At 35.7% G+C, this 22,312-nt stretch overlaps 1 protein-coding gene across 6 annotated transcripts in view; it reads right to left on the bottom strand.

Annotated features, from left to right (window-relative positions):
* Positions 1–22,312, bottom strand: part of RYR2 (ryanodine receptor 2) — a 799,701-nt gene that overhangs the window by 113,433 nt on the left and 663,956 nt on the right. For all 6 annotated transcript variants that reach the window (XM_032137647.2, XM_032137648.2, XM_058430777.1 and 3 more), the window contains 10 exons: positions 20,713–20,773; positions 19,273–19,511; positions 17,660–17,741; positions 14,396–14,526; positions 12,474–12,794; positions 10,668–10,908; positions 10,202–10,289; positions 7,887–7,979; positions 2,377–2,547; positions 1,217–1,276 (listed from right to left, as the gene is read on the bottom strand). In XM_032137647.2, coding sequence (XP_031993538.1) covers positions 1,217–1,276; positions 2,377–2,547; positions 7,887–7,979; positions 10,202–10,289; positions 10,668–10,908; positions 12,474–12,794; positions 14,396–14,526; positions 17,660–17,741; positions 19,273–19,511; positions 20,713–20,773 — 1,487 coding nt within the window. The remainder of the gene's footprint in view (positions 1–1,216; positions 1,277–2,376; positions 2,548–7,886; positions 7,980–10,201; positions 10,290–10,667; positions 10,909–12,473; positions 12,795–14,395; positions 14,527–17,659; positions 17,742–19,272; positions 19,512–20,712; positions 20,774–22,312) is intronic.

Raw genomic sequence — 22,312 nt, 5'->3', positions numbered from 1 at the left:
TGCCAAAACTACTTCTAACAATTCTTTTACCCACCATTAAAAAGTAGGTGTTGTGTCGATTTTCATCCATGTTTTTATTCTAACTGTACACTCTTCTCTTCTCCTTAGGTAAACTCATTGATTCCTGTTGCTGCAAATCTCGATATGGCCTATTGATACAGTTTGGATCTGTGTCCCTGCCCAAATCTTATGCTGAAATGTAATCCTCAGTGTTGGAGATGGGGCCTGATGGGAGCTGAGTTGATCACGGGGCAAAATTTTCATGAGTGGTTTAGCAGCATCCCCTGGGTGCTGTCCTCGAGATTCTCATGAGATCTGGTTGTTTAAGTGTGTGGCACCTCCCTCCTCACTGCTCTTGTTCCCGCTCCTGCCAGGTGAGATACCTGCCTCTCCTTCACCATCTGCCATGATTGTAAGCTTCCTGGAGCCTCCCCAAAAGCAGATGCCCGTGTTACACTTTCTGTACAGCCTGCAGAACCGTGAATCAATTAAACCTCTTTTCTTCCTAAATTACCCAGTCTCAGATTATATAGCAATGCAAGAATGGCCTAATTCACCTATAGACTAACGACTCTTAAAAATATATATTTAATTACTGATCGCTCCATGTAAATTTTTTGGTTTTTGAGACAGAATTTCCCTTTGTCGCCTAGGCTGGAGTGCAGTGGCATGGTCTTGGTTCACTGCAACCTCCGCCTCCCAGGCTCAAGCCATCCTCCCACCTCAGCCACCCAAGTAGCTGGGACTACAGTTGTGTACCACCACCCAGCTAATTTTTGTACTTTTTGTAGAGATGGGGTTTTGCCATGTTGCCCAGCCTCAAACTCTTGGGCTCAAGTGATCTGCCTGCCTCAGCCTCCCAAAGTGTTGGGATTACAGGTGTGAGCCACTGTGCCTAGCCAACATTTTCTTATAGACACCTGTCTCTATGTCCAAAAGACCCTAAAACTCATCAAAAGAATACATCCAATCTGTATTTCAACTGATGATATATGTTTTTTCCAAAATTTGACAATCTCTGGTAATTTTCTTTAAAAACATATCATTATTATCTTTAGAATTTTTAATACAAAAGGCTTTGCAAGTAGGATAATGACTAATTAAAATATGTCAATTACCTTAATGCTTAAAGTAACATTATTTATAGTACTATTTTAAAGAGAGATTAACTAATGTATAGATAATAAATGTGGCTTGAGAATAAAACTTGGCTTACCTTGCCTTGTAAATGAATATTGCTGCGGATTATATCTCGTACTTCATCCTCAGTATCTTTCTGTCAAGAAATATATATTACCTAAAAGGAGTCTGATATTGCATCAACTGTCACAAGTCAATAGAAACAATCGAAACCTTTTTTGAAATAGTATACGTCTGAGAAACATCTTTATAAAATTACATGCCACAAATTCGGGGCATTCTCATTCAAATAATTTCTTGGTACTGCTGTAGCCTGAAGCAAGGTAATGACCTGCTTTACCTCCACAGTAAGGACATTAAAATTCAATGGAATCAAGTTTCCAATTCATAAGAAGAAGGGGGGGCATAGCACGTTTCCTTGGGCTGAAATAGAAGTATATCTCCAGTATTCTTCCAAATCTCCACAAAGTCATTTTAGCCCTAAATAACATCCTCCATGACCTAGTACTAGCAAGGGAAATGCAACTGAGAATCAAACTCTAGAGAACTGCCAGTAGAGCTGCGTGATGCAGCCCGCTCCCACAGCTTCCCCTCAATTCACTCATTTTAGAATGTCAAACGCTGCATGTACAGTGACGAGCTTCAGTGATTCAACATGGAATGGAGAATATGTCCTCCAATTTACATAAATATAAAATAGAAATTCCAATGTGCAAAATATTGCATCCTCATTTGCATAGCTATAAAGAACAGAAACTCAGAGGACATTGTAAAATCTTGAGAACTTAAATCTTGCAGAGGAGCTTGAGTCTTGCAGAGGAAAATAGCAGCTAATTTAAAAGTCAACACCTTATCTACCCACAGTTGGCACAATATATTATGCTTCTAACATTGAAAAATCACCCTTCATAAATTTGAATATACTTCTCATCACAAACTTTATATAGAAGTTTATATGAAATCCATTTTTTTTCACTACCAGAGATGATTGGTTTGTGTCTTTTCTGTTTGGTTCTTGAATATGTCCTGGAGGTGATTAACATAACTTAGAGATAAAAGCATCCTCAAAAAAAAAAGCAGTCTTTATGTTTGAGTCTTGGGCCTGTCTAGAAAATCTGCTTAATAAAACATGTAATGCAAATGAAATACTGATATAGGGCAGTGAGACAAAGGAATCAAACATGGAGAGTCTGGAGGTCAGATGATCATTACCGCTGGGATGAAAAGGAGACTTACCAGGCTAAATCGATTTTTGGCCAGAGCAATGAGCTCCTGGTCCCCAGGGGCACAGATGTTCAACCCAATGGGCAGTAGCCGCTTCAGAGCTGCTACAATCAGAGAGGTCTGCATGGAATACCGATCTCCTTTGCGCTTCATTTTCTTCCTTTCCTGATCAGAAACAGCTGCCTATGGAACAAAGAGAAGTGCTGGGATCCGAACCTGCTTTCCTCACATGTAGAACCACCATGACCCTTTAACTTGTCACTTCGTCTTCCTCATTTTCTGCTGCTCCCTAGTTTTGAAAATCCTCCTGTTTTGAGAATAATTTTTGTCTTCCCTTCTTAGCATCTTTTCCTAATTTTAAGTCCTACCCTCAGATCCCTAGGTCATTATAATTCATTGGTATGCATTCCTATGTAATTTTTAGAAGAAAAATGAAAATTGTAATTTTAGGGAAGCAGATAAATATATAAAAAATTCTATAGTAATTTCAGATATTGTGTGCTTTCTAATTTTCAATGCTTAAGAAATATAAGAATAAAGGTCTTATTTTTGTTTTGACAAATGCTTGCTTTGAAATATATATGCATATATATGGTGTGTGTGTGTGTGTGTGTGTGTGTGTGTGTGGTCTAATATATCAGAACAATTATAAAATGCATTTTCCTTTTATACAGTCTGCAAACTTGTCTTCCTAGGGCCTCAGTCCCTGTCTAGTAGAAAGAGAAGTAATATACTCATTGGAGTTTCATAAATATTCAGGACTATCTGGATAACCAGTTTACAATTGAATACTGCCATGTTACTCAAGGGCTCGCTTGTCATGTGTTTGAGGCTTATGCTAGTAACACAGGGTCACCTTAAACGACGGAGTCTAATTTTCACTGTGTAATGAGGATTCTATAAGAGGGCATGTTCTAATGCCAAAATTAAAATAATTGTCCCACATCCACTTATTTGTGCATGTTGCATATTTTGTAGCAGTAATTCAAACTTAGAACATAGTTTCATGATAATGAAAAATATTTTAATATTTATAAATATAAATACATTGTAATAGTCGGGCTATTGAGAAAAAAACAATATAATTTAATATACAAATGATCTGTTTTACTTAACAGAAGGTAAAATATATCATACCATGAGGTTGAAAGACATTTTTAGGATAGTAAAAGTAGTGAAACAAATGCGTCACCATGTAGCAATGGTAGCTTGTATATTACATTATAAAATATATAATTATGTAATAATTATCCTACATATTGATGTCTTATATTAAACCTATAATCTTCTGAACCATAGCAGTAAGAATCATACTTCTGTTCCAAAAAGATGTGCTTATTGCATGAATCCCATTTTTAAATGTACCAACTTGTAAGAGATTATTCTCAGTAAGTTTATTAGAAAAAACATGATGAATAATTTGTACTATTAAATTGATTCATTCATTAAAAAATGGATCATTTAAAATGGGCTCTTTGTTCAAAGGACAACATTACTAAAATGATAAAAAAAAAACTACCCAAATGAAGAACCACTATCCTAAAAATTAAGCAAATTGATACAAATTATACAAACATACTTCTATCCAATACCGGCAATTTAGTTTCAGCAAAGCAACATCCCCAATATAGTCTAAATTTTATTGGTTTGGAGTTTTCCTAGTCTAAATTTATTAGTGTTAGAGTTTTCATTGATTTTAACCTGTAAAGTTCTTTTGGTTTTATGGTCATATAGGCAGAAAGAGCCTATATCTGGTTTAATATTTATAAATATTTGTGAGCTTATAATAAAAATAATCAACACTAAATGCATCTACAAATTGCTCAATTTTGAGTAACACTAGGCAAATGAATTCCTACTTATACGCAAACAATAATTTTGCTTTCCACCCCAGAAGAAATCTATAACTGGAAAGAGCAGTAAATATTTGAACATTTATGGGTGATATCACTGTTCATATGAGGAAATTAAATCTACAAGCAATAAAATATCCTCCTGTACACATACATTGGGTATTTTTTGTTCATTTGTTTAGTGCCTATTTCCTCCCCAAACTATGCAGCTCCTTTGGGGCAGCTGCCAAACCTGTTTTGTCCTTTCTCTGTATTCAAAGCCACGCACTGTGCCTTGCTCATAGGAGCAGCTCAATAATTTAAACAGAGCCGCTAAAGCTAATGAATTTGCATACTTTTTCATTTTCAATCTGTGCATTTGGATCAGATATAAAGATGTAGTAACATGGCCCATATGTGGGCATATTTAAGAAGGGAAGTGGGATAACCTGAGCCCTTTCTTAAATCAATCACCTGAGGCTTTTTTTTTTTAGATGGAGTCTTGCTCTGTCGCCAGGCTGGAGTGCAGTGGTGTGATCTCGGCTCACTGCAGTCTCCGCCTCCTGGTTTCAAGCAATTCTCTGCCTCAGCCTCCTGAGTAGCTGGGATTACAGGCACCCACCACCACGCCCGGCTAATTTTTTTTTTTTTTTGTATTTTTAGTAGAGATGGGGTTTCACCATCTTGGCCAGGCTGGTCTTGAACTCCTGACCTCGTGATCCATCTGCCTCAGCCTCCCAAAGTGCTGGGATTACACGCGTGAGCCACCGCGCCCGGCCACCTGAGCCCTTTCTTAAATCAATTAATCAATCAATCAATCAACCTCTGCTTCTGCCTCCTCTCTATCTCTGTCTCTCACACACCCACAAACATACAAATATGATCGTAACAATTTCACAGAAAATAGCCTTAAATTTAATAGTGGACCAGGAAAATGGCAAGAAAGACGTCAAACAGACTCTTCTTCAAAGCTACCGTTAGACAAGTAAAAACAGTGCCATGGCTGCATAAAATGGGGCATCAGCAGGCTCCTCCACCCTCTCTCCTATGACTCATCTAGAAAAGACTCATTTTTCAATATCTATTCAAATCCTCACTTACCTCTGACATCTTTGACTATCCTATCAGTTTCTTTCTCTCATATGTTTTTTAAGTACTTATTAGCTATATGATTGTTAGATATTCAGTTGTATTTTAACTTTATCATTTTGTTACTACAATTCATATCTGTTAAAATTTGTTGCATGCCTATAATCTGTGAGGCACAATACACACATTACTCTGATTTTACAAGCCTCCATCAAGGTAAGCAGCATGACACACATTTTGCTGCTACGAACAGTGAGGTTTAAGATGAGTGAGGGGATTATGAAGTGGCAGAGTCAGCACCTCAGGTTGATCTGCCTCTGAAAGCCAAGCTCTTTCCTTTACCACATTACAAACGGGAAGCACAGTTTTAATCGGTTGTATTTATCACATGACCTTTCTGTGGGAACTTACAAAAAATTTTCTAATATTCCTACAATGAAATAGCCTACCAAAAAAAAAACCCATAAAAAGATACTTTTTTGTATTTTAGATATAGTAATTATAAAAATGAGCCTAGCTTTAAAGCATTGGACATTTAAATGTCCAAGTCCTGTGATTACATTTCAACAGGAAATGAAATCTTAAGAAAAAAATAGAGTACAATTGTATAATGCAACAGGCAAAACTCACCTTTCTCACACCCACAAATATAACACAGAGAACCTGTAATAAATGCTATCCACCTATCTATCTATCTATCTAACTATATATTTTTTTTGAGATGGATTTTCGTTCTTGTTGCCTAGGCTGGAGTGCAATCCAAGTACTTTGGGAGGCCGAGGCCGGCAGATCACGAGGTCAGGAGTTCGAGACCAGCCTGGCTAATATGGTGAAACCCTGTCTCTACTAAAAATACAAAAATTAACTGGGCATGGTGGCATGTGCCTGTAGTCCCAGCTACTTGGGAGGCTGAGGCAGGAGAATCGCTTGAACCCAGGAGGCAGAGGTTGCAGTGAGCCAAGATCGCACCACTGCACTCCAGCCTGGTCAACAAAGCAAGGCTCCATCTCAAAAAAACAAAACAAAACAAACAAAAACAAAAACAAAAAAATAATTTTTTAGTTTGAGAAAATTTGTGGGTCAGAAATGTTAAAATTGAGAGGTTCTTATTTATTACTTCCCTTTTTTCTTCTTGCAAATAAGAGTAAATTGTGTTACAATTAGTCATCTTTATGCATGTCTCACTCTAGGTTCTATGACATGTAGTGCTTTGAGAGTATCTTTGAGAAACACTAGACTCAACTGATGGAAAAGAGGGAAAAGGGTGTCTGTATAGGAATACACAGACTTCTGGCATTAGCTTCTAGTTCATGTGCTGTCGGGTCACACATAGGGCGTTCAAAACTCTTAAACAAGACTAGGCCTACCAAGCAGTACCATTCTACTTCCCTCGTGACAGATCACAGAGCAGGCCTGAGGATCCGGTGACTTTTGGAGGTCAGTGCAGTGGGTGTACCCAAGCTACTCTGTTGCCAGAATTCATTGAGTCAGTAGAGGCTAACTTCCTCTGCCTGAGTAGCACTCACTTTTGGATCTTTGGCCATTTGGCAGCCAAATGTTACCACATGTAATACATTTATTTCTCATTTAGCAGGAATTAAATATATAAAGCCCCTTTAAAATGCTTTAAATGGAAGCTCCTCCCCTCCCCAATAAGAGTGATAGAGAAAACAAAAATCTGGAAAGATACTTCCCACTTCATGTGTGAGAACCTGGAATTCGTCCATGTGGCTTTTAAATAATGCAGCGAATTTATTTTGAGGTCTCTTTATTTGGTACACATAAGCACACAAATATTCACACTTGATGGATACATAGTGTTGACGTGTTAAACATACATTATACTGACTGATAATTTTGTGAGTGGGGTGTGTGTGTGTGTGTGTGTGTGTGTGTGTGTGTGTGTGTGAAGCATGTCTTTATTCTGTTGCTCTGACATCTTGGAGATGTGCTGATCCTGGGGAGACAGCCGTCCCTCCCATGGTTAGCCAAGTCCTAGAGAAGGAAATGTCTTCCTTGTTCTGGGGAGTTTGCTTTTCATATACAAATCAACTAACCCAGAGCCCACACTGACCCCCACCTCCCCTATCAGGCTCTTATACTCTGGGCTACTAACCACTGCTCTAATCACTCTGCGACTAGGTACTAGGCAACCAAGGACAGGCCCTATGATGTGGAACCCCTGAAAATTATTCAAATTAGCCAATCAGAAACCTGGTTGCCCTGCCTTGTCCATTCCTTCCAGTGGAGACCAGGAGGCAAGCTCTCGCCCATGTCTTCTCCTTGCTCTCTCTGCCTCCTGACCGACCCTGACCCCTCCCCGGGTCCCTGCCTGGCATGGCATGCCTCCTGTTTCCAGGGATCTGTCAGTAGAAATGTCTTCCTTCATGACAGTCATTTCCTGTCTGCATGTCTTACCATGCCTGATTCAAACAAATTCCGGTAACCTTAAAACAGCTTGCTTGTTTTAACCAATTTATAACATTACCAAATCTATCAGATTCCAGTTACAAATCTTTGAAAATCTAAAAAAAAAAAAGTCAATTCATGAAAGTCACATTCAGATATTTTCTAGAACAGTGAAACGGTTTATAGTAATACCTTTGACATCTTTGACTTGGTATCAGTAATAAGGAAAGACATATTGTTGATTTCATTCTGCACAACGAAGTTCTGCTCTTCTCTTTTGAAATTCTGAGAAGTTGCAAAGGAAATTTCAGTTAAAACCACTTAGAGAAGTCTTTGTAATTAGAGGTTACACAGAACCTGCAAGTTTTTACAGAGATAAGTATTAATTTGATATACAAGAATTATCGAAAAAGGATACAAGTATTTCTTGAGTATCTAATGAGAGTACTTGGCTAGGAGCAATAATTCTGGGAACTAGATATGAATATGCACATTGCAAAGATGGGAAAACTAAGGTTCAGAAAATTTAATTGCAAGATCACAAGTTTACCAAGGAGTAGAATGAATATTCAAACCCCGGTTTAGCTGGTGAAAGGCATATACTGATTCCTGAGATTAACATAGACTTTTCAAGGACACATACAACTATGATGTCACTTTCTATTCTGTCATATCTTTTATCTATTTTTAAAATACCATATCATTATTTATTCCCTTTTAATTTGGGAACATAAAAAGACTGGCAAAAACAATTTACCTTTAAATATTTGGGGAAAAACATAACACATTAGCCAATTTATGTTTATATTAATATATGCTCATGAGATTCAAAAGTACATATTTAGATTTTTTTCCTTATTCTTGAAAGTATGATTAGACATTCATCTGAAAACCTACTGATTATGATAAATACTCTTGTTCCAAACTTTAATCTTGTACCTAAATCTAAAGACATTTCTTCGGCATTTTAATGATTGAGAAAGCTGAAGATTTTCAGTTCTTCAAAGAAAAATATGCAGTTTTTAGTAATTTTTTCCTGGGCTCCCCCTATTTTCCCACGAGGCATTCTAGGTGAAGTAACCCAACAGGGAAAACAAGAGGCAAAAAGCAAAAATTCATCTTTGTTCTTTGGCAGCTCAAAATGGACTGATTTCTTCTGGAATTCATTTATTCATTCATTCATATATGTATTTAGAGACAGGGTCTGGCTCTGTCACCCAGGCTGGGATGCAGCTGTGCAATGACAGGGCACTGCAGCCTCAAACTCCTGAGCTCAAGCAATGCTCCCACCTGTCACTGGGCATGCATATCTATCTATCTATCTATCTATCTATCTATCTATCTATCTATCTATCTATCTATCTATTTATCTATCTACATATCTGATCTATTTATCTTTTTAGAGTGGATTTTGAATTTTCCTTGAGAATACCTTGGATGATCTATTGCATCCTCCAAACATGAGTTACACAGGATAAATAAATTTGTATCTTCACAAAGATGCATGTTAAGCAGCCATTATTTCATATATCCTTTCTGAGTGATTATGTTTTTAATGTATGTTTTTATATAAAGTTTGCTATTAAGTTTGACAGACTCCTCAGATTTAGGCAATAAATAATATTTATCATCCCAAATATTAAATATGAATACTTTATTTAAAAAATATTATGTGTTCAAAGTAATTTGATTTGTACAACAGTCTGATTAAGTAAACTGGTAAGATATCTCAGATGATAAAACTGAGGTTGAAATTTTTATTTTGTTTGTCTCTCATTTACAGAGTGGCATAGAATTATAACTGATATAAAAATTCTAAACTTTTAAAATAATTCAGGATAATCATCAATGCTCATTTACCTATATTCTGCTAGTTACTGAAAATAAATGATAGAATACTATATGATTATTATGATTAAAATCTTTTCCAGATTTAAAAATACATAGTTCCATTTGCAATATACAAAATAGTGAAAATTCACCAAATATGTACTTTAGAAATTCTATCAACAGGATTGTCAGTAGAAAGAAGCTTTATTTTAAAAGCCAACAGATTCTAAAATGTGAGCCAAACTAAATTCCTATAGGTGTAAAGCGTGAAGATAAAACAAATTTATGGAAGCAGTACCTTTACAAGTAAAATGAGTGTGTGTTATTGTTGGAAATCGCTAGTCTATTTAAGCATGTCTCAAACTGAGAACTGCAAATTAAGAGAACAAAACGCCAAGAGATAGGGAAAGCTAGACAGTAAAAATAGTACATCTTTATGTAATGTCAATATTGGTCTAAACTTCAGGGGCAAATTTAAAATATGTTTATGGAGTATAATTAAAAATCTCTGTGATTTTTTTAAAGGATAAATTGCAAAACTCAAAAGAGGGTTTATATTCCCTCAGACTCCTCAGGGAAACCTATTCTCTCTCCTCAACTGTTGTATGAAACCTAGGAGGCAAGTAGGCAGGTGCCTACAAACAGTAGGCGCCATCTGTCAATATCTTCACACTCACATGGGACTTCGACCAGTAGATAAACACTTCAGCCACCATGCGGAAGAGCTGCTCTGCTTCTGGGTTAGGCTCCTTTAGCCACTTTGCCCTGGATCACATAAGAAATAAAGTGGTTTCTCAGCCACTCCCTAAAATTAATTTTAAAAAAAATCACCCTCCCAACATTAAATGTACTGACCACAGAGCTCATGATGGTTTCAGCACAGAGTTGTAACATTTAAAAAAAATTGTAAACACCGTAACTGTCAAACTGTTAACTTTTATATGCAAAATCAGAATGAAATGGCCAACTTTGATTTCAAGGTGTTTTAATTTTAAGCCCCAAATTAACTTCCCTATAAACAATTAATTATAATTACCAACAAGCTCATGGCCAAATAGTGAATGAAGTGATTCAACAAGGACATGTGAGCCAAGAAAGGTTATGACTGAATTGGGGAAATTACTAAATTACTTTTGACCATACCTGTTATAGTCCACAAATCTAATCAAGAGAGGGTAGAAGGCATAGAGATCTCTGGCCAGTGTGGTGAACTCATCTAGGATGAGGAGTTCAGCCTCTGACATGTCCCCCCTGGCCTCGGCCTTCAGGTGGTCTTCCTCAGACACCACCATAGCTGCCTTTTTCTTGAGTTTCTCCATTAATGGCAAGAAATGAGTTTTCAAGAGCTGAGGTTTCACTTTATTTATTATAGGCTGGGAAAACACTGTTTAAAGACAGACATTAATATTCTGCTCTGTAAAACCATTCATTAAAATGATGACAGATTGTAATTATAATTGTAACATGATTAAAGCCTCCTTCTCCAGCACACCACTTCCTTAAGGGTACAGCTCATGCCTCAGCCATTTTTCTAGTCCAAGCTCTAATTGCATAGTTGCTATTAAAAAAAATGTTTACTGAGTTGAATTCAATGATCTTCCTTGTTTTTAGAACAGACAGCTAATTTAGAATGGAAAAAAAGACTTTCACTCATTTTGGAAATCATTTTCACACAAGAAATAAAATTCCCAAATGGAAAAGGTTCCCCTAACCCTTAGAATAGGGACAAGCTCTGCTACATAATTACTATATGAGACTATATACAGTTATCTCATTTTAACTATTCCCATCCTTGGCCCAATGGAAGAGTTAGATTACATGGAACACTGCTCTCTTATTTAATAATAACCGTAGTTGTTAATAATAGTTCTAAACTTGATTGGACCATTTTTAAAATGACTTTTTTCCCCCTGAAAGTAACATATAGGCATTGGGGAAAATGATACAAGAGAAAAGTTAAAGTCAACCAAATTAATAAGTCATTGCTGCATTTCTTTGGAGTTTTCATCAGTAGATAAATTCATACACATATATATTATATATATATAACATTCTGAATTCATTGTTCTAAAAACTCCATTTTGCCCTTCATAACATGAGTATTTCCAGGGCATAAAACATTGTTGAAACTTTAACATTTAAAGATGACATAGATGTGGTGGCTCACACCTGTAATCCCAGCACTTTGGGAGGCCGAGGTGGGTGGATCACCTGAGGTCAGGAGTTCAAGACCAGCCTGGCAAACATGGTGAAACCCTGTCTTTACTAAAAATAAAAAAGAAAATTAGCTGGACATGGTGGCGGGCGTCTGTAATCCCAGCTACCCGGGAGGCTGAGGCAGGAGAATTGCCTGAATCCGGGAGGCAGGGGTTGCAGTGAGCCAAGATCTCACCATTGCACTCTGGCCTGGGCGACAAGAGTGAAACTCTAACTCAAAAACAAACAAAAACAAAAGATGACATAATATTCTGGCATGTAGATGTATACAACTTATTTAGCCATATGCTAGTTATTGGGTACTTAGATTGCTTCTAACTTTTCAATATAAATAATTCAATAATTGTAGATATTAAACTACATTTTTTTGGTTTACTCTCCTCTCTCTATATATAACTTCTATATAACAGATGGCTAAAAGCAGATTGCTAAAAGTTGAATGTTTTATTTTTGTCTCTGGCTATAGAATCATTAGTTTTTACTGCTGTGTTTATTGATTAATCTTACAGAGATTGACAAGTCAGAAAATGTTTACTTAAAAGTAGTAACTATTTAACATATACCCAATGCCTGTTTTTATCTACATTAAAAAATAGCATGACAAATAATAATATTTTTGAGTAAAGAAAATATTAATACAAATTGTGATGGGAAAATTCTAGTTTATGTATTTAAAATTCTTTTGGAAATAAAACAAATTTCAGGGGTACAATGTCTTCTTCCAATTCGTACCTGCTAGCCTCTTCATCCAGGCTCCCTCATCAATCCCCAAGTTATTATATATGATTTTCAATATGTTCCCTAGAAGTGTGTTCATGTGCTCTGAGTTCAGGGCTGTGCAGCACATCTCGGCCCGTTCTGGATTGTTCTCAGGTCCATGCTCCCACCAACGAGACATGTAGCTGCAAAGCATGGGCAGTATGACTTCCATGACATGTGGCATTTGAGTGTAGCGAATGCCGGACTCAGCTAATTCCACGATTTCTTCCATGAGTTTCTCCAAAGATGGTATGTTTGGACAAACATCTTCCACATTAGTTGGCAAACTGAGAGCTGGAGAAGTACACATAAAAATGGATTCTATTCAAAGAAAGTACTGAGATGATATGACAGATTCCCACAGGCAACTATTTCATTTTGGACTTCAAAACTTAGCAAGACCTGGCATGCCTTCAACTGGCTCCTTCTCCTGTTTTTCAAGATAGCTATTTCAAAGCTTCTCTCTTTCCCCTAATTTCCTACTGTACCATCACTCCCAGAAAACAGCCATTCCTCCTACTTCACAGCAAACAATAGTATCAAATATTTCCTCCTCTAACTTTGCTGCTCTCATGACCTACAAGCCATTTATGACTGGCTCCACACTGGCCTCCATTCCCCATTTTTGAGGAAGTTTTGAAGTCCCCCAATCACGGCGCCACCGAATACCTGATGCCTTGCTCAGACCTGTATTTTCAGCCCTGTAATACCTCCTACCCAGCAGATACTCAAATCTTTCCTGGATTACTTAGCTGTCCAGGCACTCTCTGTCTGCAGGAACAAAGCTGCTTTCTACCGTGCAGCAAAATTGCACTTTTACAACTCATCTTTCCAACCGTTCAGTGGCATTTCATATCCCTGACCAAATTCCCTTTTCCTAAAACTCCCTTCTTTCTTAATATCAATGTGCCCAGGCTTTCTGGCTCCCTCTGAATGTTGTCAGTGTCCTTACTGACTCTCTTCTCCTTGCTGAACTCTTTTTGTTGTTGTTGTTGAGACGGAGTCTCGCTCTGTCGCCAGGCTGGAGTGCAGTGGTGCAATCTTGGCTCACTGCAAACTCTGCCTCCCCCGGTTCAAGCGATTCTCATGCCTCAGCCTCCTGAGTAGCCAGGTTTACAGGCATGCACCACCACGCCCGGCTAATTTTTGTATTTTTAGTAGAGACAGGGTTTCACCATGTTGGTCAGGCTAGTCTTGAACTCCTGACCTCGTGATCTACCCACCTCAGCCTCCCAAAGTGCTGGGATTACAGGCATGAGCCACATGCTCAGCCCTTGTTGAACTTTCAAATGCTGATTATCTTTAGGAATCTATCTTTGATTCTCTTTTTTTTGGTTTGCATGTTCATCTAGACAATTTTGGCCATTCTTTCTGCTATAAGCTAGGATCTCTAAAGCCATGTTTCTTAAAAACTGTTCTGACTCATCCGGGATGTCTCAAGCACAACTAAAACACAATGGATCTAAATCTAAACTTCTCCTTCTCTCTCCAGCCTATCTTGAACATGCCCTAACTTGGTGGGGACATTATCCAGTCAATCACCTAGGAGAGAAACCTGGGATTACGTCTAGGCTGCGATACTCCCTCATCTGCCACACAAGATGACTCTACCTCTAGGAGCTCTCACAATCAACACACATACACGCTGTCCAAGGGGGCTGCTCAGTCACCTTGCTCTTGAATTACCACGTATTCTGATTGCTGACCTATATGTATCATATCTTCCTCATCTATCACAGGGCACATCACATAAAAGACCAAACAATAACATTTAAGAACAAACAAGATTGGATATAGTAAACTGAAACAGCTCATTAAAAATCGCTATTGGACAATATGATAAATATCAAGTTTTAGCTTCATATCTCAAAGCACTGCACATGTTTCTGTGTTACCTGCTCTTTCTCGTGAAGACTTTGTATTGTAGATGGAGTAAATATTATGTTTGTCCAGATGAGTTTCCAAAAATGCTACAGGAAAGGCACCAGCAAAGGCAGCTAGACATTCTCCTAATGCAGAACGTTGCCTGTAAGTGGAAAATGCTTATGTTTTAATGTCTTCCAAGTGAGTAACTAAAAAAGTCATATATTACAGTTAGTAAGTTTAACCTAAAAGGAATGATAATATTGGTACTAATAAAATTAACTCCCAAATCCAATTTCTGTATTGCTAAACATCATATGCTTTCAGTAGCAATATCCTCGCTATTTGAAAAAAAGCTAAATTATCTGTTAGCAAAAAATTATCTGTCAACTTATTTCCCCATATCTGATTGGACTAGTCCTTTTATTTCATTAATTCACTTTAAAATTCTGTTTCAATTAGTGATTCTCAGAGTGATTCTAATAATTTGTGTTGGTATTCTGGAAATATCAATTTTTCTTTTGGATGACTTATGTTAAAATATATTTGTAGATATTTTAGAAAAAGTTCCGCTGTAACTTTTTCTAAATATCTATTTTTTTCAAAATATCTTTCATTACCTTTGAAATTGGTTTTTTGTTTTCCCCAATCACTTTATAATTGCAAAATTAATTGCACAAAAAAGACTTAAAAAACAAGCCACCAAAAACCAAAACATTATTTAAACCTAAAAAAAAGACCTCAAATTTTGTCCAGATAAATACATAAGCAAAAACAACAATGACGAAAACAAAAGCAACAGCAATAAGAAGGAATTAGAGGGTTTGAAAAACCAGATATTAAAATAGTTTTAAAAATACTAACAATTCAGGCTATATGATATTGATTTAGTCATAAAAAATCAAATAATAGAACAGAATAGAAATTCTAAATGTAATCTAGTAAATATATTACTTTATGTGATGGTTTTATTTTAAATCAGGGAATAAAATAAATAGTTAATAAATGATTACAAATGGTTGATGATTTTAAAAATTTAATACCCAAGAGAAATAAAATTCAGATACATTTCTAGTAAATTCCCTCCTTATCTCAGAGATGATCATTCCAGACATTCTCTACTTTCCTCGAGCTTTCCACACGTCTTTTCTCAGCCATCATCTGGCTTAGGACTCAAGGCATTCTTCACTGAGAAAACAGAAGCTACTAGACACAGACCTACCTGATATAGCTTCTACCTGTTTTCTGTTGCGTAGAGAAAAGTTATAAGCTTCAAAAGTCGCCTTCTAAAAGACACATTCTCGACTACCTTGTTCTCTAAATTGTGTGATTATTCATAGGACAAACTACACCTTGCCACTATAATATTTATTAGTTTGCTTGTTTGTTTTGGTTTGGTTTCCTCCACCAGATATAAAACCTATGAGAGTAGAGAAGTATCTTATTTCTGTATCCTAGTATCTGGCATTTAATAAATATTTAGGACACGAACAATAGGATTATAAAGTTAAATATAAGGAACTGGAAGCATGAAAAGTCTAGGAGAATAAATGTTTGAAATTCTAACTGCTAAATGTGTAATCTAAACTTATCAGAATCATAAAACTAAGGGGAAGAAACATACATGAAATAATTGATAGATTGATCATGTCAAAATTATATAAAATTTGATTATATAAAAATTCAACATTACCATGTCATAAAATGCTATCTGTATATAATTTTTATAGATTTTATATATTTATATATGTTATATATATATATTTTATATATAAGCACTATATATATATATATATATATAAAGGTAAAAAATGCTAAAACTCACGAAAACAGGAGAAATAGGCAAGAGGTTAATCATTTTAATAAACAAAAGCATTATTACAAATCAGCATGACAATACGTTAATAGAAAAATAGATGCAAGATGAGAAAAGGCAATTCATAAAGTAAAGAAACACAAATGGCAAGGTAAACATGAGAAAAATAGCAAGTAGATGGTAATCAGGAAAGTGCATTTGAAAATATAAACAGAGATCCTATATTTTAACTATCACATGCACAAGCACTACAAAGAAAAAAAAGATAATCTGAGTAAGGAACAAATGAGGAAATTAGCATTCACTTCTAAAACTTGAGAATGTAAATGGAATCGATTTTCTGAAAACACAGTGAAATGAGTACCGTAATCCTGTAATATAGGCATACCCTTTAACCTATAATTCCAAATTCTGAGAATACGGCTAAGGGAAAGAAGCATAAAAATACAATGGAATCGATGAACACAGATCGGGCATTATATATATTAGTGAAAAACAGAAAACAGCCAACATGTCAAAAATAAAGTCACATTTCAATAAATTATTATACTTTCTTAATATAGGTCACAAGCATAAAAATAATATGAAAATTGAGTTTACTTAAAATGAAGGTAAAAAATGTAAAATGTTCAGAGTAAACCCATTTATGTTTTTCCATTGATCTAATTTGCTATTTTTATGTACAACTGTCATCCTATTTTAATTATTGTAGCTTTATAGGTTTTAATATTTGGTAGGCCAAATGAGTACCTGTTCATTACTCTTTTATTCCCCTGCAAATGCTATTGGCTAGTCTCATGGGTTTATTCTTTGAAATAAACTTTTGAATGATTTTGTGAAGTTGGAAAAAGCAAATTTCTGTTTGAAATTGTATTGTAATTACAGATTAATTTGGGGAGAACTTATATGTATTCATAATTAAATCTTCTATCAGAATATGTTTTTATTTATTCTGGCCTTTTAAAAAAAACTTCCCATTTTTCTTCTCTGGTTCACAGAAATTTCTTACTAAAGTTGCCAGTGATCTCTTTATTTTAAATTTACTGGGCATACCTTTTCTTATGTTACCTATTCATATCATTTAACACTGCAAACCACTCCATCCTGAAACTTGAGAACATGAGAAAATAAAACTAGGTTTAATAACTGCTCATATTCATGTTTACTTTGAATTTGTGATATATAATAAGAAATGATACTAGCAGATGCTTTCATAAGACTCAAACGCTCTAAGTTGAAACTTCATATTAAGTATAGTCTTTACCATTAGTGCTTTACTTTCTTTGCAAACTCCATTGTCCTTTATTATATCAATTCTTATTTTGTTTAAAGACTGTCTAATTACTTCCAAGGAATTTCAAAGGTCAGTCGGGTTTAGCTTATAACTAGGAAACAGGTTATGAAATGAAGATTCTTGAAATTAATAGTTATGAAACTTGAAGCAGCAATTAATACAAAGTTAAACTTTAAAAATTCTTACCTCTCCACATAAATACTCTTGCTGGTTCCCAAAGCATATAAGCTAGTCAGAATTCTATAACAAGACACCTGGACATCTTCCACTAAGGAAAAAGAGAATCTCACTTGAAAGAAAAACCCACTTATTTATACATTGTCCTGAGAAAGCTTAAGCCATATACTATTCAGTTTAGGCTATATACTATTCATCCATAAAAAGAATGAAATCATGTCTTTTGCAGCAACATGGATGGAACTGGGGGTTGTTATCTTAAGTGAAACAAGCCAGGCACATAAAGTCAAATATCACATGTCTTCACTTATAAGTGGGTACTAGACCATGTGTACACATGGACATAGAGAGGAGAATAATAGACAAGACTCAGAAGGGTGAGGGGCAGGGGGGGGTGGATGATGAGAAATTACTTAATGGGCACAACGTTCATTATTTGGGTGATGGATGTCCTAACAGCCCAGACAACTGTACTTGTAACCCATAAATTTATACAAATAAAAATAACTAAACAAAAGGCACATCTGCTTTTTTTTGAGACAGAGTTGCTCTGTCACCCAGGCTGGAGTGCAGTGACAATATTGGCTCACTGCAACCTCCACCACCTGGGTTCAAGTGATTCTCTTGTCTCAGCCTCTCGAGTAGCTGGGATTACAGGTGTGCACCATCACGCCCAGCTAATTTTTGTATTTTTAGTAGAGACGGGGTTTCACCATACTGGCCAGGCTGGTCTCGAACTCCTGACCTCAGGTGATCCACCCACCTCAGCCTCCCAAAGTGCTGGGATTGCAGCCATGTGCCACTGTGCCTGGACTAAGCGTGCTTACTTAAAACAAAATTTAAAATAAATGTTCTGCCACTGGTAGTTGTGGCATCCACTGAGTAACTCAGCAGTTTTTGCACAGAGGTGCCCATCACCTGAGGAATGTACGATGCACGAGTCTGAGTCGGTGATTCTGCTCAACAAAGGCTCGTGTCCTGAGCAGGGCAGTGGGGAGCTGAAACAGCTCATGTGCTATTTTTTCCACGTAATCTTGGGCATTCTGTGTATATTTTTATTAACTACTGAATGCCAGCCCAAAACAGAAGATTAAAGCTTCCCTAAGAACTGTCAGAAACCTCTAAACAGAGGATACTTGAGCCACTCTAAAAGACCAATTATTTAGACACAGACTTTGTCTCAGCAGTCTTCACATTATTATGTTGTCAAGCTTGGAGAAACAATCTGCATTGACTCAGAAATAATTTGAAAACATTTACTGTTGCATGTTACATGGTTCAGCTGCATTAAAACGTTTACGTGAAAAGAGGCAATGTAGAAATAGTGATCATTTGGAAACTTCACCAATGTGGAAGTTATTTTCTATAACCAGTACCTTACTGGTCCTCTCTGTGGGTCCATGTAATTCAGAGATCTATTTCTGTAAGAATGGTGTCTATCACTCAAATGTCAACCTGTAACGTTTTGCAATAAAAAAAGGCATTTTAACACATAAACAGTGTTTTAGTAACCCAGATGTGGCTATTACCGTTTTTGACTGTACTACAGTCAAATATAGGGTATTTCAAATACAGGGTATTTCGATTTAAAAAAAAAAACTCCAAGATATAAATTTACATACATATTAGGTCTTCTCCGAACTGATGCTGGCCAATATGTTCAAATAACGATGACAGCATTGGCAGCAGGGCCACTGTGGTGTAATTGATAATCTGAGTAACGCCTTTGGGCTGGTTTCGGGTGTGAGTGAACTGGCCCTGCTTGAGGTTTTCCATGGTCTTCTCCAGATCCTCTGCGGCATTGTCCAGAAAAGCTCTGAGTGCACTTTTAACACTCTCCAGGCCAGTCTTCATCACTGTCCTAGAAAGTAAATAACGGAGGACTTGTATCTTCCAACAGGAACAAATGAAATATAAATGAAATGTGGTTCTCCTATGATGCTTATTTCTCCATTACTCTACCCACCTGGTAACTAACTTTTAAAATCAATTCTAAAACAAGTTTTTTCAATATACTTGAAGTTACAGCAATACTGCTGTGTAAATTAAATGCCTTCATAGTCAACTTATTAAAACCTTGCTGCAAAAGACTGTGCTAATGTTGTATGCTTATCATTAATGGTCTCCAATTTAACTAACAAAACACAGCTTCTAAGTGAGTATAGTTAATCCCAAATCCAACAAAACTAGAATGTTTCCTGAGGCGATGGGTAGAAAAAAGACATTTCATGCCAGCTAGGCCAACTCGACAAATGATACAGAATGTTTGTGTTTTAAGGTGTAGCAATCAAGTTTTTCTAACGAAGCCACTGAAGGCTGAACTTCATACCCTAATGCCACTATTTCTAGTAGGAAGTGAAGGTCTGTAACGGTGTCTCCTTTCTGCATTTATTATAGAAAAGACCTTAAATGAAATCTTAAACACAAGAATAGATAATCAAAGAGTACTGTGGAATATTCTCTTTAGGAGACATTTATAAACTTTTATTTAGATTTATCCTAGATATAAACTAAATGTATGGCTTAAAGGCTGAATCGATCATGCTAAATGAACTGATTTTGTATTTGGTCAACATGCTAGATTTCTGGTCAAGTTGACAGGGCAGAGTAGAAAGCACACAGATGGGAATTCATCTACCTACACACTTAGTATGCAATCTTAAACATCACTTTATTCATCTGTAAAATGAGAATTAAACTCTGTTTCCTAAAAAGCCAAATGTTATCATGAATGTTAAGCACAAATATCATGCCTGGAAGCTAATAAGATCTCTAGAGTTGTCAGATTACCATTTTTCCTGCATGATACATTACCAATTCAACCTTCCTTTATGATTCTAGCTGCTACAGAAATTATTTGACATTAAATAATAATCTATATATGATCATATAAATAAGCTGCCATTGTATTAATTTTAAAAAGTTTTTCTTTTCACCTACACTAAAGACTTCATTACAAATCCAAAGAATAAAATCCAGACACTGGTCCTTCTTAACATTCTTATATATATACATGTATCATTATTATAGGAATTTATTGAGGTAAAAATGTATCCATTTACCTCGCATCCAAAGTCTGACCCAAAATATGAAGACAGTTGACAATTGATGTTGCATCATTGCCTAAAGAGGAAACAAAATGCCATATAAATTGCCCTGAGAATTTCTCAATGTTCTTCTTTTCTACCAATATTTGTGCTAGAAAAATTAGTCAATGACACAACTCAACAGTAATAATTTAAAAGGTTTTTTAATAATCAAGTTTGAAATCATGCAGTTTTTCTGCTTAAAAGTGGTTATGCAAATGTAAGTAGAAAAGCAATAAAGCATGTCTCATCAAATAGCTGACATGCCCAAGAAGCATTCAAAAGCACTGCACCAGACTAAAAGAGTTTTAACCGAGGTTTTCAATAATCCCCTCTCCCTCCCATCTCATTGTATTTTTAAATCTTATTGTTTACAAACTTTTAAAGTCAGCTCATATTCTTTATGAAATAAGGTGGGCTTAAAGTTTAAAAATTTTAATTCCATTTTAATTGCACCAAAAATTTCTGCTTTCTTATTTCATCCCACTGCATTAAGATGAATTAATCTGCCTGAATTCAATTGCATGAAGGTGAATTAATTTCCTTGAATGTTATTGGTCTTTGGCAAAAACCAAAAAGCACCAAACCATCATGTAAAAAAAAAAAAAAAAACCAGACACTAAAGAAGTTAAATAATACTCCTCTGAGATTTTGAGATGGTAGTAACTCCTCTTGAAAGTAACATAAAATTCACTCATTTTGATTGGAATATTTTACAAGGAAGTACAGAAATATGAGTGATAAAAGCATTACATATATTTTTCTTTGTAAAGGGGATACAGAAAGCAAATAAAATGATGAATTCAAGGTGACAAAATAATTTGACCACTTACAATAAAGGTTGACATGATCAGTTCCTCATTACACACACACACACACACACACACACACACACACACAATCATCTCCTGGGTCCTGAGATTGACAACTATTATCTGAATGTAAGTTTTTGTAATACTGGTATATGTTATATTCTTTATACAAAAAAGTAACCTAAAATGAATGACCTAAGTACACACTGAAATTAATAATTGTATTAGAACATGGGCAAGCCAGTTTAGTGATATGATACGAATAAGAAAAAATAAGGTATTTATTACTGAGATTCTGAGTTCTTTATGAAAATATTCCCTCATCTTGTGCTTCAAGTCTCAGAATTCCTGGTAATAATGAAGACAAAATGAGCAGAATGGTAGGACTTTTTATTTCTCTGTCCATTGGCAGATGCCAGCTCTGGGGCTTCTCCTGGAACTCTTAGAAGTATTCATTTGATGATTAATTCACTTAACAAATAAAGATTAAAACCAGGCACTCTCAAATTTCCAGTAATGAGCAAAATAGTCCTTATGGTACTTGCATTTTAAAGGGGGATATAGATAACGAATCAGTAAGCAAAAAGAAAAAAAAATCATTTAGCAAAATAGCATATAACATAATAGCAGGCCACAGTTAAATATATTTATAAAAATATTTGTTATATATAAAAAGATTATATATAATTATATAATATATGTTATATATTATATAAATATATAACATAATATATATTTATGTAAATATATATTATATAAATTAC

This window comes from Hylobates moloch, unplaced genomic scaffold, assembly GCF_009828535.3.
Source record: "Hylobates moloch isolate HMO894 unplaced genomic scaffold, HMol_V3 SCAFFOLD_18, whole genome shotgun sequence".
NCBI lineage: Eukaryota > Metazoa > Chordata > Mammalia > Primates > Hylobatidae > Hylobates > Hylobates moloch.
Note: the sequence above shows the minus strand (reverse complement) of the source record. Positions and strands in the feature narration are given on the sequence as shown.